Source organism: Petaurus breviceps, unplaced genomic scaffold, assembly GCF_028583685.1.
Source record: "Petaurus breviceps papuanus isolate PSGF00001 unplaced genomic scaffold, PetGlider_PUasm1.0 90779, whole genome shotgun sequence".
Taxonomy (NCBI): Eukaryota; Metazoa; Chordata; class Mammalia; order Diprotodontia; family Petauridae; genus Petaurus; species Petaurus breviceps.
The window spans coordinates 563,169-583,385 of record NW_027187344.1 but is presented as its reverse complement, the minus strand read 5'-3'; the positions used below and the strand labels follow the sequence as shown (position 1 = coordinate 583,385).

The 20,217-nt window shown below is 43.8% G+C and overlaps 1 protein-coding gene across 2 annotated transcripts in view; it reads left to right on the top strand.

Annotated features, from left to right (window-relative positions):
• The window catches only part of NOTCH1 (notch receptor 1), a 75,587-nt gene extending 55,601 nt beyond the window's left edge, over positions 1-19,986 (top strand). Inside the window, exons 18-34 of one of the 2 annotated variants that reach the window (XM_069069206.1) lie at positions 1,038-1,266; positions 2,738-2,939; positions 3,706-3,859; positions 4,359-4,543; positions 5,937-6,069; positions 6,754-7,011; positions 7,140-7,252; positions 7,498-8,066; positions 8,444-8,872; positions 9,655-9,803; positions 10,727-10,943; positions 11,263-11,350; positions 11,525-11,690; positions 12,399-12,694; positions 14,785-14,932; positions 15,056-15,153; positions 16,617-19,986. In XM_069069206.1, the coding sequence (XP_068925307.1) occupies positions 1,038-1,266; positions 2,738-2,939; positions 3,706-3,859; positions 4,359-4,543; positions 5,937-6,069; positions 6,754-7,011; positions 7,140-7,252; positions 7,498-8,066; positions 8,444-8,872; positions 9,655-9,803; positions 10,727-10,943; positions 11,263-11,350; positions 11,525-11,690; positions 12,399-12,694; positions 14,785-14,932; positions 15,056-15,153; positions 16,617-18,095 (4,913 nt within the window). In that variant the 3' untranslated portion in view covers positions 18,096-19,986. The remainder of the gene's footprint in view (positions 1-1,037; positions 1,267-2,737; positions 2,940-3,705; positions 3,860-4,358; positions 4,544-5,936; positions 6,070-6,753; positions 7,012-7,139; positions 7,253-7,497; positions 8,067-8,443; positions 8,873-9,654; positions 9,804-10,726; positions 10,944-11,262; positions 11,351-11,524; positions 11,691-12,398; positions 12,695-14,784; positions 14,933-15,055; positions 15,154-16,616) is intronic. The other variant, XM_069069207.1, reaches the window with a different exon arrangement.
• Positions 19,987-20,217: the final 231 nt, after the last annotated feature.

The following is a 20,217-nucleotide window of genomic DNA, read 5'->3' as shown; positions in this document are numbered from 1 at the left end:
GAATAGTTAAGATCCTTCCAGGGAGGTGTGGTAGAATTAGGATCACTTGGGTTCTGCTATCAGCTCTCTGCAGCTGATTTTAGAAATCATATTTATATGGGGTTTTTTTTTCTTTTTGGAGGGGGAAGGTAAGGCAATTGGTATTAAGTGACTTGCCCGAGGTCACACGGCTAGTTTTATGTTAAGTGTCTGAGTCCTGATTTGAACTCAGGTCCTCCTGACTCCAGGCCTGGTGCTCTATTCAATGCACCACGTAGCTGCCCTAAGAAATAAGTTTTAATGAGGCCTTTTGCATTTACACAATAGTCAGTTCCCCTTTGATCCTTCTTCTCTCCTCTTCATTTGAATTGAAAACATTTAATGAATACTATCAGACACATTGGTGACCATGCTAGAGACTATATACCACATTCCATGTTGTAGTCTCCCTCATACATTCCTACTGAAAGAGGAAATGCGTTTCATTATTAGTTTTCTGAGAGAGCATTCATTAAAATTAATTTTGAGTGCAACTGCCTTTCTGTTCTCATTTAACATAGGTCTTCCTGTATATTGTCTTATATTTATAGTACAGTATATTGGAATAAATTCTATTGGTCTCATCAACCATAATTTGTACAGTCATTCCCAACTGACAGGCACTTACTTTTTATAACTTTTTTTCTTTTTTGCTACCACAAAAATGTTTCTCTGAATATTTTGGCTTAATAAGACCTTTCTGCCTTTGGTCTTCTTCGAGTATATATGCCTAATGTTGGAATCTCTGGGTCAAAAGGAATGAATGAATGATTTAGTGACTTTAGTGCATGCTTCCAAATTGTTTTCCAGAATAAGTAGATCAAACAATGATTGTTAGTATGCCTGTCTTCCTTTAGCCTTGCCAATCTTTGACTCTTTTGGTCTTTTGTTATCTTTGCCCCTTTGTGGGGTGTGAGTAAAAAGTTTAGGATTATTTTAATGGGTAATTTGAAAGAACCTTTCATATGGTTGTTGATCTGCATTGGACTGGAATTGACTGCTACCCTGTGACCTCTTAGATCCTTGTCACAATGGTGGTGCCTGCTCTGATGGTATAAATACTGCCTTCTGTGACTGCCTGCCTGGCTTCCGAGGTCCCCAGTGTGAGGAGGACATCAATGAGTGTGCCAGCAACCCATGTAAGAACGGGGCCAATTGTACTGACTGTGTCAACAGTTACACCTGTACATGTCCATCTGGCTTCAGTGGAATCCACTGTGAGAACAACACTCCAGACTGCACTGAGAGGTGAGAATTGGTGTACAGGAGGCAGAGATCTCTAAAATGTTCCATCTAGTCAGCTCACTTCCATGTAAATTGCGAGGAAAATACTTTGAAAACATTATGTACATAAATATGAGATGTTTGTGTCGTGGAAGCAACACAGGGTGGAGAGTCAAGAGGTTTTCTACTCTTCTCCTGGTATAGTTCAGCACTAATTTATGTGCTTTGAGACTTTGGGCAGATGAATTCACCTCAGGCCCCCAACATCTATCTTCATCAGTAAAATGGAGAATATAATATCTTCCTGTGTCACAGGGGTGTGGTGAGCATCCAACGAAATAATGGGTATGAAAGTGCGACCTAACAAATGGAGGCTGAGTCGGGAAAGCATAGGACTGATCTGCCTCTGACTGACAGATTTAAGCTCCGCCTGACCTTAAAGCAAGTTGCTTTCATTCATTAGGCCTCAGCTACCCTAATGTCTAAAATGAAGGGGCATAGAATAGATGATCCTTCCAGGCATCTTCCAGTCTTAGAATTGTTATAATTTTTTAAATTATTATTATTTGATAAACAAAGATATACAAGAAAGTGTTTTGGGAAATGTGCTTGCATTGGAATACTATAAGAAATGCAATGTAGATGGAATCAGTCAGGTGGCACTGTGGATAGAGCCTGGGACTGCAGTGTAGAAGACCTGATTTCAAATATGGCTCCTGGGCAAGTCCTTTACCTGCTGCCTGCCTCAGTTTCCTCACCTGTAAAATGAGGATCACCATAGCTATCTCATAGGGTTGTGAGCATCAAATGATGTATTTATAAAGAGCTTGGCACATGGTACTATATAAATGCTAACTGCTGTTATCATTATTATCATAAATGAAGAAAATTTCAGCTTCTTAGACACTCAGAGAAACTCAAATGAAATGAGACGGTGATATGAGCAGCACTAGAAGAACAAAATTTGTATTTTAATGTCGATTTTATAAAGGTAAACAATTCTGAAAGACTTAACATCTCTAATCAACCCAATGATCAACAGTGATTCCAGAGAACTGATGAAGGCTAGTGCCACCCACCTCATATCAGAAAGATGACAGACTAATATGCAGAATAAGAAACACCATTTTTGGATGTGGCCAATGTTGGATTTTAAAAGTTTCTGCTCAGCTGTGCTTATGTGATATAAGCGTTCTATATTTTTTTTTTTGTTAAGTAGATAGAGGAGGTGGGAGGAACAAAGAAAATGAATGCTTAACAATAAAAAAATGATAATAATAAAGAATTAAATGTGCCATAGCATTTCAAATTAAAAAGAGAAAGAAAATCTACTTCCTTCAATGAGTCTTTGGGGCAGTATATATTGCTTACAGTGCAGGTTTAATTATACACTGAGATGTTTTTGCAGATGGCCATGGCATTAGCTGGTTTGGAGCAAAATGTGGTACTCGATATTATGATTACAACTGGTAGTTATACTCCTTCTGCCTTTCAGCTCCTGCTTCAATGGGGGCACCTGTGTGGATGGCATCAACACCTTCACTTGCCTTTGCCCACCAGGCTTCACAGGCAGCTACTGTCAACATGACATAAATGAGTGTGACTCTCGCCCTTGCCTCCATGGGGGTACCTGCCAGGACAGCTACGGCACCTACAAGTGTACCTGTCCTCAAGGGTACACAGGCCTCAATTGCCAGGTGAGTATCGCCTACCATGTTTATATATCATGTTGGAAGAAGTCTTGAGCCCCTTTATATTTTCGGGGCTTGTACTCTGCTTTAAGCAAAACCTGATGTATAAAAACCTGGATTAAGATCAAAGATGAATCCAACACTTAAGTCTTTATTTCATTAGTAGCTAAGAAGCATAATGGATAGCAGTGAGGTGCAGTGGGAAGAGCTTTGAACTTCAGTTCAGAGACCCGAGTTGCTGTTATGGGAGAGTCCCTTCTCTCTAGGCTTCAGTTTCCCCATCTGTCAAATGAAGAGGCTGGTCACTAGATGGTCTTGGAAAGGTCTCCTCCAGGTCTTAGGATCCTAAGATTCTCAAAAACAAATACAAATTCCTCCCCTCATGGAGCTTAAATTCTACCTTGAGAGGAAAGAGTGACATTGAAGGATGGAGCATTTGTCAAGAAGGATAATTTGAATTAGATTTCCAAGGATCTGTGGCTAGGGTTTGGTTAGGCAGAAGGAAGTAGGGAGATGTATACTCATCTAAGGAGTGTTGGTTGATTTGACAAAAGGATCTTTCACTTTACAAGACAAGCCAGTTCAGATAGATCTTCATTTAGGTGTTAAGGTGAATTACAATGTCAGTTATAACAATTAGTGTATCTTTAGAAAGAAAACCAGTATATAAAACAAGGTCTGCCTATAAATCGTCCAAGAAATTAACAGACTAAATCTCCGTTGTTCTTTTGGGCCTAGCAGAAGGATTTGATTTGCCATTTCCCTTCCCTAGAGCCTGGTGCGTTGGTGTGATTCATCGCCCTGTAAGAATGGTGGGACATGCTGGCAGACCAACAATCTATACCGCTGTGAGTGTGTCAGGGGCTGGACTGGCCTTTACTGTGATGTGCCTAGTGTGTCCTGCGAGGTAGCTGCCAAGCAGCAAGGTGAGTTGCTCTTCCCATTGGTGGGTGAACAGGGTAGTATGGAAGGATCATAAGGGATTTCAGTGCAGGACCATGCTGGTTGCCCGGGTGCCATCTCCCTCGGTTTTTTTTTTGGATACAAACAATCCAGACAATCCAGTCATTTGCCTATGGAGACTCCAGAAACCAGCCACTGCCCAGGCTGCTGGACTCATGTAGCATAGCTTACGTCATTACTACTTCCTAATTAGTACATAGTGCTAAGGGGGCAGAGGGCATGGTCTGATCCCTGTGCAGAGCTATTAAAAGAGAAAGCTGCTTCATATCCATAAACTATCTCCTATCCTTGTAGAAATCAAAAGGGGGGGAGGGCTTCATGGGACTAAAAATATTTTATATATATATATAATTTTTTTTAGTTCTTTTATGGGTCACTGTGGCTAAAAGAAAAAATCCATCTCCTATTAGCCAATCCCTTGATTATCACCACAGACTGAGCCCTCTTTTCTGTTCCCTGTAGATACTGATGTGGCCCACCTGTGCCAGAACTCTGGGCTCTGCATGGACACTGGTAATACCCACTACTGCCGCTGCCAGCCAGGCTATACGGGCAGCTACTGTGAGGAGCAGGTCGATGAGTGCTCTCCCAATCCCTGCCAGAATGGAGCTACCTGCACAGACTATCTGGGAGGGTATTCATGTGAGGTGAGCAAGAATACAAGGGGCTATCAGTCCCCAGAGATGCACAACAAACACACTCCCATGGGTACTTGGCAGTGCCATCATAGACTGGATTGTCCTGTAAAGCAAGTGCCATCTCGACCGGTGGGACTGTCCTAGTTGTTGAAAATGTTGTCCATAATTCTAATGACAGCTTATGTGTCTGCAGCCCTATGCTGGTCATGTGCGTGGTACCAGGCTTTGAGGGTCATTAGGAAGATTCACACTGGGAAATCTTTTTTTTTTTTTTTTGCTTTTTGGAGGGTAATTGGGGTTAAGTAACTTGCCCAAGGTCACACAGCTAGTTTTTTTGTATTAAGTGTCTGGGGCTGGATCCTCCTGACTCTGGGGCCCGCACTCTACTCACTGCACCACCTAGCCGCCCCAATTCTTCATATTTTTGCAAATTTTTTCCACCGCCATTACTGCTATAAAGGACTAAGGGGAGTTTTAAATTTTTATGAGGTCATCCTGGCTAAAAAATTTTATCACCTAGCAGCCAGTTTCTAGACCTCCATACTTAGGCTAGACTTTGGATGGAATACTTTTTGTTTGGGTGTGTACTTAAAACCATTTTGGTTCTGCAGTCAGATCCTCCCAGAGCTTATTAAACTCTGCTGAAACAGCCTTTGAGACCCCTGGACCTCCATGCCACAATGAGGCATTAGAGGACATGATTGTAGAAATAGCTCTTGCACACAGAACAAAGAGAGTAGAATCACACCCAGGCTCTGTGGCTCAGGCACTGATTTGGGGAAGGCAAGATAATTGACATCCAGAGAAGGCTAAGGTCTTGAGTTGGGCCCCAAAGTGGATAGATAGTAGGAGTTAAGGGGTGACCTTCTAAGTTAGCCTAAGAAAAAAGTGTGATTCGGGCTATTTTGAGGATAATGTGATTTTTTTTTTCAGGATCTAGAAGTCAAATTGGTGAATTTCCTAAAGGAAATGGCTATTTTGCAAAGTAGGTTTGGGAGAAGGACAGTGGGGCAGGGTAGTGGCAGAATCTCTCCCATACTGTAGGAAGGAGGAAACACATGAAGCCCTTACAGAAAAATACAGGCCAGGGTGTTATAGTGCTCTGAATTCCTCACTGTTGGTTGTGAGGGCTGAACAAGGTAGTACGGTGGTGAAGGAAGGCTTCTGGGCAGAAGCAGGGTTAGCATAAATGCCCTCTTAGGAAGAGTCACCCCCAATCCCTTGAGCCTTAAAGCCCATTCTGATTTTGCCCTTGAATGTTGCAGAGGCTGAGGAAATGCGGGCCCAGGACTGCTATATTCTGTATCTATCTCAGCCCCATAGTGGTTAGGCCTCCAGAGGCAGCTGAATCTGTTCAGGTCCAGGCTGTGATGTTTTTTCTTTTTCTCCTCTTCCTTTTCAGTGTGTTGCTGGCTACCATGGGGTGAACTGCTCTGAGGAGATCAATGAGTGTTTGTCCCACCCTTGCCAGAACGGTGGCACCTGCATTGATCTGATCAACACATACAAGTGCTCATGTCCCAGAGGGACTCAGGGTAAGGGAACAATCTTCACCAGGTGAAAGACCTTGGGTTTGTTCAGTGGAAATACAAATAGAGAACAAGCAAGAGTGCCAAAAGGCAAAGATGAAAGCCATATATTCTCTGTGAGAAACCGAGGGGCTAGGAAATGCTTTCAGCCATGTAGAGAATTAGAGAATAAAGGAAGGCTTCATGAAGGAGGCGATCACTTCAGAACTGGCAGCCTTTTCAAACTCCTGCTGATTTTCACACATCTATGTCTACTACCACTGTCTTCTAAATTCAGTATGTTTTCACAGAGATTTATTTCTTTAGGGCTTTTCATTGTCCCCAGTGGGCATGCTTAGGTTAAACCCAAATTGCTTAAGTTGGTTTCTTGTAATCCTACCACCCTCAAGTAACATCCATCCTACCTCTGACCCTGTCTTTCAGTATTGAAGTGCAATGTTATGTAGTAGAAGGAGACCTGAATTCAGGGACTCTAGAGATCCAGGTTCCAGTCTTGGCTGTACCACTAAGCATCTAAGTGACCCTGGACAAGTCATTTTGTACCCCCTCTGGTCTTCATTATTCTCAGTTATTAAATGGAAAAATTAGACTGGATGACATCTGAGAAAGAATTTACTACCTCTGCATTGTCCATATTGTTGGGGACTGGCTACTTACTTTCCTCCTTCCTCTCCATGTGGCTGTTGGCAGGTGTGCACTGTGAAATCAACGTGGATGACTGCAACCCCTTCATTGATCCCCTTACCCGGGGGCCGAAATGTTTCAACAATGGCAAGTGTGTTGACCAAGTCGGAGGCTACAGTTGTAACTGCCCTCCTGGCTTTGTTGGAGAGCGCTGTGAAGGTGATGTTAATGAATGTCTCTCTAACCCTTGTGACCCCCACGGCACTCAGAACTGTGTACAGCGTGTCAATGACTTTAAGTGTGAATGTCGGCAGGGATACACAGGTAGGCAGGAGGGAACAGCGGAAGAGGAACTGTTAGGGATTGGGTTGGGGGAAGGAGTGGTAGGGAGATGGGCAGGATGAATTAGTGGCTGAGCTTCATCACTTTGACATACCGCTATGATTTGACAGGGCGCCGCTGTGATTCAGTTGTTGATGGCTGTAAGGGTAAACCCTGCAAGAATGGTGGGACCTGTGCTGTGGCAACCAACACTGGACGTGGCTTCATCTGCAACTGCCCCTCTGTACGTAGTGATGTAATTTTCGTGGGGACACAGGGAGGGTTGGCAGAAAGGAGTCAAAAGGAGAGGGGAAATTAAAGCTAGAGATAGGTTGGTGTCTGGAGACACCAACCTATCTGATGACCTGGAGATAACCAGTCTTGGATGTCTCACTGAACCCCCTCCCAGAACCCTCTAGGGTTACACTAAATCATGGATTATGAGTCTAAGGAGGAGGAGACACTAAAAACTCTCTACATTCTCCCCAGGGCTTTGAAGGTGCCACGTGTGAGAATGATTCCCGTACCTGTGGAAGCCTGCACTGTAGGAATGGGGGCACCTGTGTTTCTGGTCAGAAGAGCTCAAAGTGCTTATGCATGGGGCCCTTCACAGGCCCTGAATGCCAGTACCCCGTGAGCAGCCCATGCCTCTCCAACCCCTGCTACAACCAGGGAACGTGCGAGTTCATCCCTGAGAGCCCCTTCTACCAGTGCCACTGCCCTGCCAACTTCAATGGGCTTCTGTGCCACATCCTGGACTACAGTTTCTTGGGTGGGGTGGGGAGAGACATCACCCCACCTGAATTTGAAGAGAAATGTGAGATCCCTGAGTGCAGGAAGGACACTGGTAATAAGATCTGTGATGGCAAGTGTAATAACCACGCTTGTGGTTGGGATGGTGGAGACTGTTCCCTTAACTTCAATGACCCCTGGAAGAACTGCACTCAGTCCCTGCAGTGCTGGAAGTATTTCAATGATGGCAGCTGTGACAGCCAGTGCAACAATGCTGGCTGCCTGTTCGATGGCTTTGATTGCCAGAAAGTGGAGGTCCAGTGCAAGTAAGTCTCCTTCCCCTGCCGTGTGCTTTTTCCTTGTACTTTTTCTTGCCTCATGAGATTTAGAAGGTCTTCTCTGCTGGTTTATAGAAACAGCCAAATTTATTTTGTGTTCTGATTGGATTCGGTGATTAGGAAAAATCTGAGTTCCTGTCCTCCCATATCCCTTTCTGGGGGGTTGGGGAGGGGAATTGGGGCAAGGGGTCAGTTTTTCTGTTGGGAATAGCATGAGCAAAAGCTCACAGTTGAGAATGTATCTCTGGTGTGTCCAGGGAATAGATTTGCAGACCATGGTTCTAAGTAGCCAGGCTGTAGTTCATTTCAAGATACAGTAAAGGAATCTGTGGCTAGGAATTGACCATGTCCTCCTCTCCCTCTAGCCCCCTGTATGACCAATACTGTAAGGACCACTTCAGTGATGGCCACTGTGACCAGGGTTGCAACAATGCAGAGTGTGAGTGGGATGGTTTGGACTGTGCTGACAACATGCCTGAGAAGCTGGCAGATGGGACCCTGGTGGTTGTGGTGCTCATGCTCCCAGAAAACCTGAAGAACAACTCTTTCCATTTCCTTCGGGAGCTCAGCCGAGTGTTGCACACCAATGTGGTCTTCAAAAAGAATCCCAAGGGGGAGTACATGATATACCCCTACTATGGCAATGCTGAGGAGCTGAAAAAGCACCACATCAAGAGGTCTGCAGAGAGCTGGACTGACATGTCGGGTGCTGTCTTCAATAAAATGAAGACTTCTCTTTACTCCCAAGTTGGAGGGAGGCAGAGGAGGGAGCTGGACCAGATGGACATCCGAGGGTGAGAGTTCAGTGGGTTTTCTGGGGCCCTAAGCTCATCATATTTTATCTTTGTTTTTCTAGCATTTCCATTTCCAAACATATCCTTCCTCCCCCTCCCTTACCCATCTTACAAAGAATAAAAGGAAGGAGAGAAGCAGTTCAGTAAAACCAATCAACACATCAATCAAGTCTGACAGTACATGCACTATTTCTCTCCCCCTCCCCACTTTGCAAAGAAGGGAGGGAGGTACATTCTCATCTCTTTTTGGGAGGATCAAGCTTAATCATCATTCAATCACATTATCTTAATAATGCTTCCGTATAAACTTCATACTTCGGTTTTCTCCATCTTTCCCTATCGGGACTATTAATGAATATCGCATGAGATAGGGTGCATGAAACTACTATGATAAGTCGAACAAATCTATACATCTCTGAGGGGTGGTAGTTATTATTTTTTTTTTTGGCGGGGCCTGGGGGAAGGTGTAGTTCCTAGGCCATGCCTTCCTTCTTGAGTCTATGTCCATCACCTTTCTCCATCTCAGTTCCACTGAGGGACAGGGTTAACATAGCATCAAATGTTGCTTTGTTCAGGAACCGCCAAGCTTCTCAGTGGCTAAATTTTCTAGGTTGAAGACATTTTCTATCCTGTCTGTTCAGAAGGGTTCAAAGAAATCTCTTGCCTCTGGAATGTGCATTGCCAAGCAAGGGGTTGGGGGAGAAGAAACGAGAGAATTCTGCCGACTCTCTCACTCATATCCAGTTATCATTCCTGATTCTCCCCATTCCCCATCCATACAGATCAATTGTGTATATGGAAATTGACAACCGCCAATGTATCCAGTCGTCCTCCCAGTGTTTTCAGAGTGCGACAGATGTGGCAGCCTTCCTGGGGGCCTTGGCTTCGATGGGGAACCTTAACATTCCCTACAAAATTGAAGCTGTACAGAGTAAGTAAGCCCATCAAATCCTAGGGTATTGCAGCCTTGTTCACCTGGATGGAGACTAGAATTCCCCCACTCTAACACCATCCTTTAGATTTTAGATTTCCTGCCTAGTTCATTCATTAGCCAGTTCCCAGATCTATATTTGGCTTATTTTCCTCCTTAAAAACCTTGAATTATTTTTATCCTTTTTTTGGGGGGGAGGTTGGGGGAAAGGAAGATAGTAGGGGTTAAATCTGTCTTAATTTCTCCAACGACTGGGACTAAATAAATCATCTTTGCCAGCTAGTCTGAGGGGTGTCCCACTTAAACGCTGTTCCAAGGTCTGAAAAAAGATTTTCTAGACCTGAACAGAGTACAAGGGAGACACCTCATGGCACCAATGGTGCCAGCTGTTAAGATTGTACATCTATGGAGAAGTAAGTTTATTGGTAAGTCATAGTAAGTAACTGGGATATCTATCCTTCTATCCTCATCTACTCTCTACATTTCACTCCCCCTCCCCCTCCCCAGGCCTTTTTTCCCTTTGTTGGGTATTATTTCAAAATCATTACAGCTTTAAAAAAAAAACCAAGAATTGATCGGTGTCATGTGAGGAGTTGAAGTTTGTATCTTGAAAATCCCCCCTAAATCCTTTGTCTTAACAGCTCAATGCAAGTGCACTGATTTGAAGTTTGCTAATCCTTTTTCTTAAAGGAGAAAAAAGTAAAAGCTGTCTCCAGATACAGTGGGCTAGTACAGGAGAGAATTTAGTGATATTTTGCAATTCTGATTAATCATGTATAAAATGACCTTATTTTGGGGGAGAAAGATATAGAGCTAGTGAGTTACCTTTTATGAACTAATTTCACTCCATCTGACTACTCCAGTCCTTGACTTGATATGTAGCTCAATGTTCCGGTGTGTCCTCTTGCCCTGTCCCCTTGTAGGTAAGACAGTGGAATCCCCAGAGAACTCAAAGTTGTATCCTATGTACGTGGTGGTGGCTGCTTTCGCGTTTCTGGCCTTCATTGGCTTAGGTGTGCTGGTGTCAAGAAAACGGCGCAGGGAACATGGCCAGCTTTGGTTCCCTGAGGGCTTCAAAGTGACCGAGTCCAGCAAGAAGAAACGGCGGGAGCCTTTAGGCGAGGATTCAGTGGGATTGAAGTAAGTCACACAGCGGAGATTTTAACCCATCTGATTCCAGGAAAAGTGGGCGGAGGTTTGAGGGGGGTGTGTTGGGAACAGGCACTGTCCTCTTTAACTGTGGTATTCTGCTCAGTGGGAAGATCTTTCCCCAGGGAAACTTCCCCTTTCCGTTTCTTGCATGGTGGATTATGTTCTGTGAGAGCAGTGGCCATTCAGTGTATTGAGCAATTGTAGATGGGGTCCAGAGGGGAAAGAACTGGGGAGGAGTCTTGTGAAACGTTCCCAGACTCTCAGTAAGCATATTTCACTCTCATCCTTCCCTCTACCCTTTCCAAAGACCCCTGAAGAATGCCTCAGATGGTGCCTTAATGGATGACAACCAGAATGAATGGGGAGATGAAGACCTGGAGACCAAGAAATTCAGGGTGAGCTCTGCTGCCTGCCAGCTAGGGATAGGTCAATGAGAGGTCCTTATCAGTTGGCCGCTGATGCCTGGGACTTTATGGTATTTGGATTTAGCTTAGTTGAAGCCTTCCTTCCTAAAGTACCAGAAACCTGATTTCTCTATCCCCCACCTCCCTCTTCCCTTCCTTCCCCAGTTTGAAGAACAAGTCATGCTGCCAGACATGGATGACCAGACAGATCACCGGCAGTGGACTCAGCAGCATCTTGATGCAGCTGACCTCCGGATCCCCTCCATGGCTCCCACCCCACCACAAGGCGAGATTGATGCTGACTGCATGGATGTCAATGTCAGAGGTCCTGGTAAGGAGACTGTCCCTAGGGCTCCTCATGCGTTTCTCTTCTTCAGCATGGCTCATAGATCTATTTATATAAACAGCCCCTGGTACTGTCCTTCCCCAAAATCCATTAATGTCTTCTCTGGCATGTTCTAATTCCCACCCCCATTCCTCCGCCACACGCAGAAGGTCAATAGCAACATGGTGTGATCAACATTCTGAAAGCCTGCTCTGTTGAATGGGGAGGGAAAACCCTTTTCAGTTCCGTTAGATTTCAAGTTCAGAAGAGGTTGTGGGAAATTTCTCAAGACTCCCAACACAAAAGTGTGTGTGGTCCACTCCCATCCCCAGCTTTCTATTTAGGACAATTCACCAATTTCAGGTTTTGAGTAGCACATGGGGTATTTAAATGCTCCTGTCTCCAGAAACTTAAGTTTCACCCAAGCTGCCTCTCTCAAGATTGCAGAGAGCATTCTCATAATCAGAGTTTCAGAAACCTCACTCCATATGGGCACATGTTGCTTTTTTGGTGGGTGAAGAAATAGAAGTGCAGATATTAAATGAAGTGAGACAATGGGGTCAGTGACTGAACTGACAATCCAGGGGTTCTTTTTGTTAAGCTCTACCCTCAGATAAAATTTAGATGGAGAAAGAGAGTTCTCTTTTGTCTCTTTGGAAAGTAAAAACTGTAGCAATACAAGACTAAATGGACACTCACCTTCCTCTTCCATAGATGGTTTCACCCCCTTGATGATTGCTTCATGTAGTGGAGGGGGCCTAGAGACAGGCAACAGTGAAGAAGAAGAGGATGCGCCAGCTGTCATCTCAGACTTCATCTACCAGGGAGCTAGCCTGCACAACCAAACGGACCGAACTGGTGAGACAGCCCTTCATCTGGCTGCTCGCTACTCCCGTTCAGACGCAGCCAAACGTCTGCTGGAGGCCAGTGCAGATGCCAACATTCAGGACAACATGGGCCGGACTCCTCTCCATGCAGCCGTGTCTGCTGATGCTCAGGGAGTCTTCCAGGTAGGTGCTTGCCAGTGCTCTGAAGCATTCATCTTTTTTTTTTTTCTTAACTGAGCTTTTGGAACCAAGGCTGATTGGGGGGTTGTGGGATTTGTGTGATGGTTTCTCATAATCCCCAAAAGAACTTAGCTGAAAATTATTAGTTGTGGATAGAGGCTAAGAAGTTATCAATCAACAAGCATTTTCAAAGCACCTGCTGTGGGGATGGGTACTATGAAGAAACCGTCACTTGAGCAGAGTTTTGAAGGGAACAAAGGTTTCTAAGAGGTGTGAAATGGACATGTGTTCCAGATGTGGTGTGAACAATTCAAGAGGGATAGAGAATGAACACTAAATATTGTGTACTAGAACTAGACAGAAAATGGGGACATTCTCATCCTTCACACATTAGAATATAAAGTTAAGGAATTTGTTCTCCCCAAAGATGTTAATGGGCTTTAAAGACAGGGTTAGATAAATAAATCTCTGGATGATAGGGCCATAGCAAGTTACTAGGGGAGACAAGAGGTATTTGGGGTCATCCTTAGTTTATGAGATGGTGTCAAGGAGGGTAATTAGGATCCCTCCCAAATGGTATCCTCAAAAGAGAATTTGCTGGGAAGTCAAAGGTAGAGGGGAGAACCTCAAGCTCTTCTCTGGGATCTGGCGCCTAGGTGTCACTGGAAGCCCTGAGAACACTGCACTTTATCTCTTGTTATTCTCACCAAGCCAGCAACATCCACACCAGGCTGCCCTTGTTCTTTCTTGGTGACCCCATCCTCTACATCCTTAGGCCAGAGGTATTGCCTGTGGCCATGAGGTGGGTTTACCGTGGCATTTTCTTGTCCTGTGCAGTGATTGAGGCAGAGGAACCTCCACAATGATAACAGATTTCTGATTTTGAGTCTCTGTCCTGTAGAGGGACTCTACAGGAGTTGGTGTAAGCCATTTTTTCCTTCGAGTAGGGGGAACCTTCTTTCCCTGCCTGACCTATCAGGATCATGAAGCAAACCTCAATATGTAAAAATGTGGATTTAGAATCATTATATTTGGAAGGACCTCTAGAGGTCATTTAGTCTAACCTCACTTTACAGATGAGGAAATTGAGTGAGAGAAGGGAAGTCATGCAGTCTTCAAGGCCATGCAGCTAGTGAATGGCTGGATTTATGGAAATGACAGAATAGGAAAAATAGGATAATTTACTGCAAAATGCCATTATATATGATGAGCTTTCCTGATGCATCTAAAATAAGATTGATTTACCTATCACTGCTTGTGAAGGCCAGGATCATTAACACTCTTTGTCCATGATTGTTTTTCTTCTTTTTTTCCTCTTAGTTTGTTCCTTCTCTCTCCCTCATCCCCACCTCCCATTTCATATCTCCTCCATGCTACTGTAAGCAGTATAAAGGTCCACACACAGTAAGGTACTCATTAGATAGAGGCTTTAGGCCTGGGGATGCTCAGACCTCGATAGGTTGTTGACCCTGTAATATAGGTCATGCTTGGCCCAACGTGATGTAACTGAACAAATCTCCTCCATGGCAATATTCCCCTTCCTGTCTTATTCCTCTCTTCTGCATCAGAATCTTTTCTCAGGAAAAGATCATAGTGTCAGAGCTTTAAGGGATTTTAGTGATCATCTACCCCAACCACCTTAGAAAGAAGAAAAGGTAGTGGCAGCTCTCGAAGTTCTGTCATGAGGCATTTCAGACCACTCAGGATCAAAAGGGGATTTAAATCACTGTGTTCCTTCTCCAGGGAGATTCCCATATGAAATATGACCACTTACTGTAGAATAAGAATCTTGGACCCTGACAGGGAATTTTGGACATTTGTGTGGGATGAAGGCGGGGGCATGATGGAGGATACCTTTTAAGTCATGTACATATTACCTATGTATCAGAAGGCCCTTTCTCTTCCCTTTTTTAGAATCTACCATTCTTCCTCATTCACTTAAGCTCAGAGTATATTTCAGGCCTACCTACTGTGTGACTAACACTGCATTCTGCTTTGGCCAGGCACCTGGTCTTTCAATAGATACCTCTGTAGTTGTCTTCCTCCCTGTCCCCTCCCTGACTCTTAAATTCTCATTTTCTATTGGTGCCTAGATCCTGATCCGGAACAGAGCTACAGATCTGGATGCTCGAATGCACGATGGGACCACCCCACTGATCCTGGCTGCCCGCTTGGCAGTGGAAGGCATGCTGGAGGACCTGATCAACTCCCATGCAGATGTCAATGCAGTTGATGATCTAGGTAGGCCTTGGGGGATGGAAGCTAACCAGTGTATTAAGAAGAGAGCCATGGGGGTGAGGTGGGGAGGATGTTTCCTCTTTCTTAACAGTTGATTAAATATGTCTTGATCTTCTTGTCCCCTAGGCAAGTCTGCCCTGCACTGGGCTGCTGCAGTAAATAATGTTGATGCTGCTGTTGTACTGCTGAAAAATGGAGCGAATAAGGATATGCAGAACAACAAGGTATTTTAAGCGTTAAGTTTACCAGATCCTAGAGCTAGAAGACTATATAACACATGAAAAGGGCACTAGATTTGTAATTACAAGGACCTGGATTTGAATCTTGCTTGCTATTAGCTAGCCATGGGACCATAGACAAGTCATTTAACTTCTGAGCCTCAGTTTCCTTTTCTATAAAATGAGAATGATAATATCTGAGGCATTTAATTCATAGGTTCACTGTAGGGATGAATTGAAATAATTTAGGAAAAGCATATATATAAAAGCATATAAATAACACAGAAAATAAATTATATGAAGGATATATTCTTTATATATATTTCATTTCAGTCTGTACCATATCAGAAAAGATAAGGAAAATGATGGTGAAAAATACTAACAAGAGTCTAATTTGATTCAGTTTCATGCGGACGTGCTGGGAGGCAGCAGAAGGGAAAGGGCACTGGATTTTGAGTCAAAGGACTTGGGTGTGTCCCATGTGAAAGCCATCTCCATCTGTTTCCATATCTCTAAAATAAAGGGATTTTACTGTTGACCTCCAAGATCCTTCCAGTTCTAAATCCTGTGAACCTATGAGTTCTGACCAAGTTTTTTTTTTTTTTTTAAGCAATCGGGGTTAAGTAACTTGCTCAAGGTTACACAGCCAGTTATTTTGTGTGGGTGTTAAGTATCTGAGGCTGTAACCAAACCCAGGTCTCCTGACTCTGGGACCAGTGCTCTTACTCACTGTGCCACCTGGCTGCCCCTCTGACCAGGTTTTAAGTTTTGAATAAGCATGTGGTTCCCTTATCACTTTGAGAGGGTAGAATATCTTCCTTCTCATCTGATCGTCTCAACCCAGTAGCCTGGTGGCTGTAGGGAAAAGCAGCACTGTTAGCTCCCTTGTGTACATGAGGAAATGGAAGCCTATCTGCCCAGCTTTACCCTGCTTGGTCTGTTGTCCCTTCTGCAGAATGGATCTAGATGTAATAATATGAATCATCATCTGAGATACCAAGTAATTGTTAAGTTTGGTTTTAGGATGCACCAGTGTTTGCTTTAAATAGTTTTAAATTCTTGCCTAACTATGATATGGCTATATTGAAATTAGTTTGTCTTCCAAGAGTTCCTATGTCCCACTGGATGATGGACAGAGCTCTCCTGGGCTAAAACATTCACTTTGGATAAAATGGAAAGTAGCTACCAAATGTAGTAGCGAGTATAGACAGTGTGATGTAGTAGAGAGAACTGGATTTGGAGAGAGACCTGGGTTCACATTTGCCTCTGGGTTGTACTTATCACTTCTCTCTAGAACTGAGTTTATTCATTTGTACAATGAGGGAGTTGGACTCTGGGAACTTTAAGGTCCCTTCCCAGGGCTCATAACTGCAAATCATTCTAGACAATGGGGTTTAAATCCAGCAAGGGTACTAAGGAAACCTCTGCCGACTTTCTCCTGAACAGTTGTTTGTTCTGTGTCCCTTCAGGAAGAAACACCTCTGTTCCTCGCAGCCAGAGAAGGGAGTTATGAGACTGCCAAAGTTCTGCTGGACCACTTTGCAAACCGGGACATAACCGATCACATGGATCGGCTGCCTCGAGACATTGCTCAGGAGCGGATGCACCATGACATTGTGCGGCTTCTGGATGAATACAATTTGGTGCGCAGCCCACCCCTGCACAATGGGCCACTGGGGGCACCTACCTTGTCTCCTCCACTTTGTTCCCCCAACAGTTACATTGGCAACCTGAAGCCAGCTGTCCAGGGCAAGAAGGCCCGGAAACCCAGCACCAAGGGACTCAGTTGTAATGGCAAGGATGCCAAAGACATCAAGGCCCGGAGGAAAAAGTCTCAAGATGGGAAGGGTTGCCTTTTGGACAGCTCCAGTGTGCTGTCCCCTGTGGACTCTCTTGAGTCACCCCATGGCTACCTGTCAGATGTGGCATCTCCGCCGCTAATGACTTCCCCCTTCCAGCAGTCCCCATCCATGCCTCTGAACCACTTACCTGGTATGCCTGATGCCCATTTAGGCATCAACCACCTGAACATGGCTGGGAAGCAGGAGATGGCTGCACTGGGAAGTGCCAACCGCTTGGGCTTTGACGCAGTGCCACCTCGCTTGTCTCACCTTCCTGTTGCTTCTAGTCCCAGCTCAGTAATGAATAGTGGGTCTATGAATTTTGCAGTCGGTGGAGCGGCCAGCCTGAATGGGCAATGTGAGTGGCTTTCACGACTCCAGAATGGGATGGTCCAAAACCAGTATAATCCACTGAGAGGGAACATCCCAGCTGGGCCTCTGAATCCACCTGCCCAGAGCCTCCAGCACAACATCCTGGGGCCACTCCACAATGGCCTTTCCTCTACTACCCTGTCCCAGATGATGAGTTATCAGGGTATGCCTAACACACGGATGGCCACCCAGCCCCACATGATGCAAGCCCAACAGCTACAGCAGATGCAGCCACAGCAAAACTTGCAGCAGCAGCAACAGCAAAACTTGCAGCAGCAGCAGCAGCAACAGCAAAACTTGCAGCAGCAGCAACAGCAGCAGCAACACAACACAAGCTCCACAACTGGCCATATTGGCCAGAGTTTCCTTGGTAGTGAGTTGAACCAACAAGATGTACAACAGTTGGGGAGCAGTAGCATGGCTGTGCACACCATTCTGCCACAGGAGACCCAGATCCTGCCAACAACCCTGCCATCCACCCTGTCTCAGCCCATGACCACTACTCAGTTCTTGACACCGCCATCTCAGCACAGTTACTCTTCCCCCATGGACAACACACCCAGTCACCAGCTTCAAGTTCCTGATCATCCTTTCTTGACCCCCTCCCCAGAGTCACCAGACCAGTGGTCTAGCTCCTCTCCACATTCCAACATCTCCGACTGGTCGGAAGGCATATCGAGCCCACCTACAAGTATGCAGTCACAGATAGCACACATTCCAGACGCTTTTAAGTGAACACATGGTGTCTAACCACAAAACTTGATATGTTTTTTTCTTTCCTAAGAACCACAAGAGGAAAGAAGACATTTGAGAATGTCCTATGCTGTGACTTGACTGAAGGATTCAACTTTCTTTTCTTTTTTTATATGTTTTTATACAGAGTAATACAATTTTAATTTTTTTTTAGTATTTATTTATGTACTTTTATTTTACATGAAAACTGCCTTTTTTATTTATATGTTCTATGTAGGGCTCAAGGCAAAAAATTTTGAGACAAAACTAGCTGTTTAGAAAAAATATTTTCTTTAATAAGATGATTTTTTGTGTGTTTGTAAAGATAAGCAAAGATTCATGATTTAGAAGTTAAATTTATTTATTGATAATCTTTCTAAATACAGAGATAAATGATAGGAAGGGAGGAGAGGGGAAAGAGTTATTTTTAAACCAACTATGCAGAAAAGTTCCTCCAAAACTGCAGAGTTTTTCCCTGGCCCCATCCCACACCTGCCAGTACCACCCATTGCCTTATTCATCTTCCAGTGTTTTCAGTATCAGTGGACTGACATCTGTCTCTGCAAGTAGAAGGTGTAAAGTGTAAATTTTCAAGAAAACTAAAAGAAAAGAGAAAAAAAGGAAAAAGATTTTGAGACCTTTAGCAGAAGACCTTTGTTAATTTGCATGTCTGCCTTTGATATGAATTTGAGGTATCTTAAAATGGAATGATTCTCTTTTTGAAATGTACTTAAAATGTTTCCTTGAGGATACATTTTATGATACCAATCATGAATCTTTGTTTACAGTTTCAGTATTATGTAGTTGTTATTTCAAATAAAAAGGGTTTGGGTTCTTTGTTTTTATTTAAACACTGATATGAGCAGTGATGATCTGTGCTCATTATTAAGCTAATAGAATTCACACCTTTGATGCCACATGTTAAAAAAAAAAAACAGGACTATGCATGGCATAAAGAAAAGAAACACCTAACCTTTAATGTCTTTTTTTCAGGTTCAGCCGATAATTGAATGAGCAAGTTCTGGTATTGGGGTTTGGTATACCACACCTTGATTTTCTGCTCCTATTTTTTATAGGAAGTTTTCCAGGACACTTTAGCTACCTGCATAAAGGTTTTTTGGTGGTTAACAAACTCATTATACCAGTTTAGGCTGTGTGCTTCAGTCCTACTCAGACATCCTTTCAGCTTTGGGAAGTGGGGTGTCTGTGGTAAGTTGAAGTTCTATCTGGTTTGGGGTATGCATTGAAGCCTCTAGTCCTAAGGACTAGAAGAGTGAGTGGGAAATGCAGCTGAGGACTTGGGTAATGAAGTTGTTTTCAATGTAATGTTGGCCATTGGACCCTCTCCATTCCGAGTGGTGTATCTCAGTTATGAGGTGACACATGCTTGAGCGTGAGGGGAGGCAAAAAGAGCAAACTTGTAATTTAGTGTATAAGCCTATGGCGAGGTAAACATTTGTAAATAAATTTTTAAAAGGTGGATTTTGTTTAAAAAATCTAAATAAACAAATCTTAAATATTTCATGCCAATTAGAGATGTCAGAATATTGCTCTATCTGCAAATGAAGAATCACCTGGATGTGCAGGGATGTATGTTTGTTAACTAAGAAAAGCACTCTCCTGCATTGTGGATATCAGGCCAGATTAGATGGCCAGGATTTCTAGCATGCACCTTTCTAAACAGTGATGTTGTGGCATCCCTAATGTGCATGACTAAACATCATATGATGTTGATTCTTTTCAATGTTTTATAAACTAGATTGTAGTTTACAGAAGAAAAGAAACCTTTTAATAAAGTTGTCTACATGCAAAATTGTAGATTACAAAAATTTATGTACTTTGTTTTTGTTAACTGATTTGCAATAAATGATTCTGTCATCTAGCTTTTACTAAATCTAGGTATGGTGATTGGTGCTTCTCTCCCCACCCCCCCCCCCCCCCCCACACCCACCCCTTTTTTGGATTGTGAAGAAATGAATAGAATTCTCTCTTCTAGAAACAGATGACTGAAGGGCAACAGGAATCTTCTGAAGTTAGAGACTTGAAACAGCTTTCCCAAGTCAGTAAAGACTGGAGTAGAGGTGGGAGTTTAGGGTATATCCTTTCTCCAGAAATTTTGGCAAAT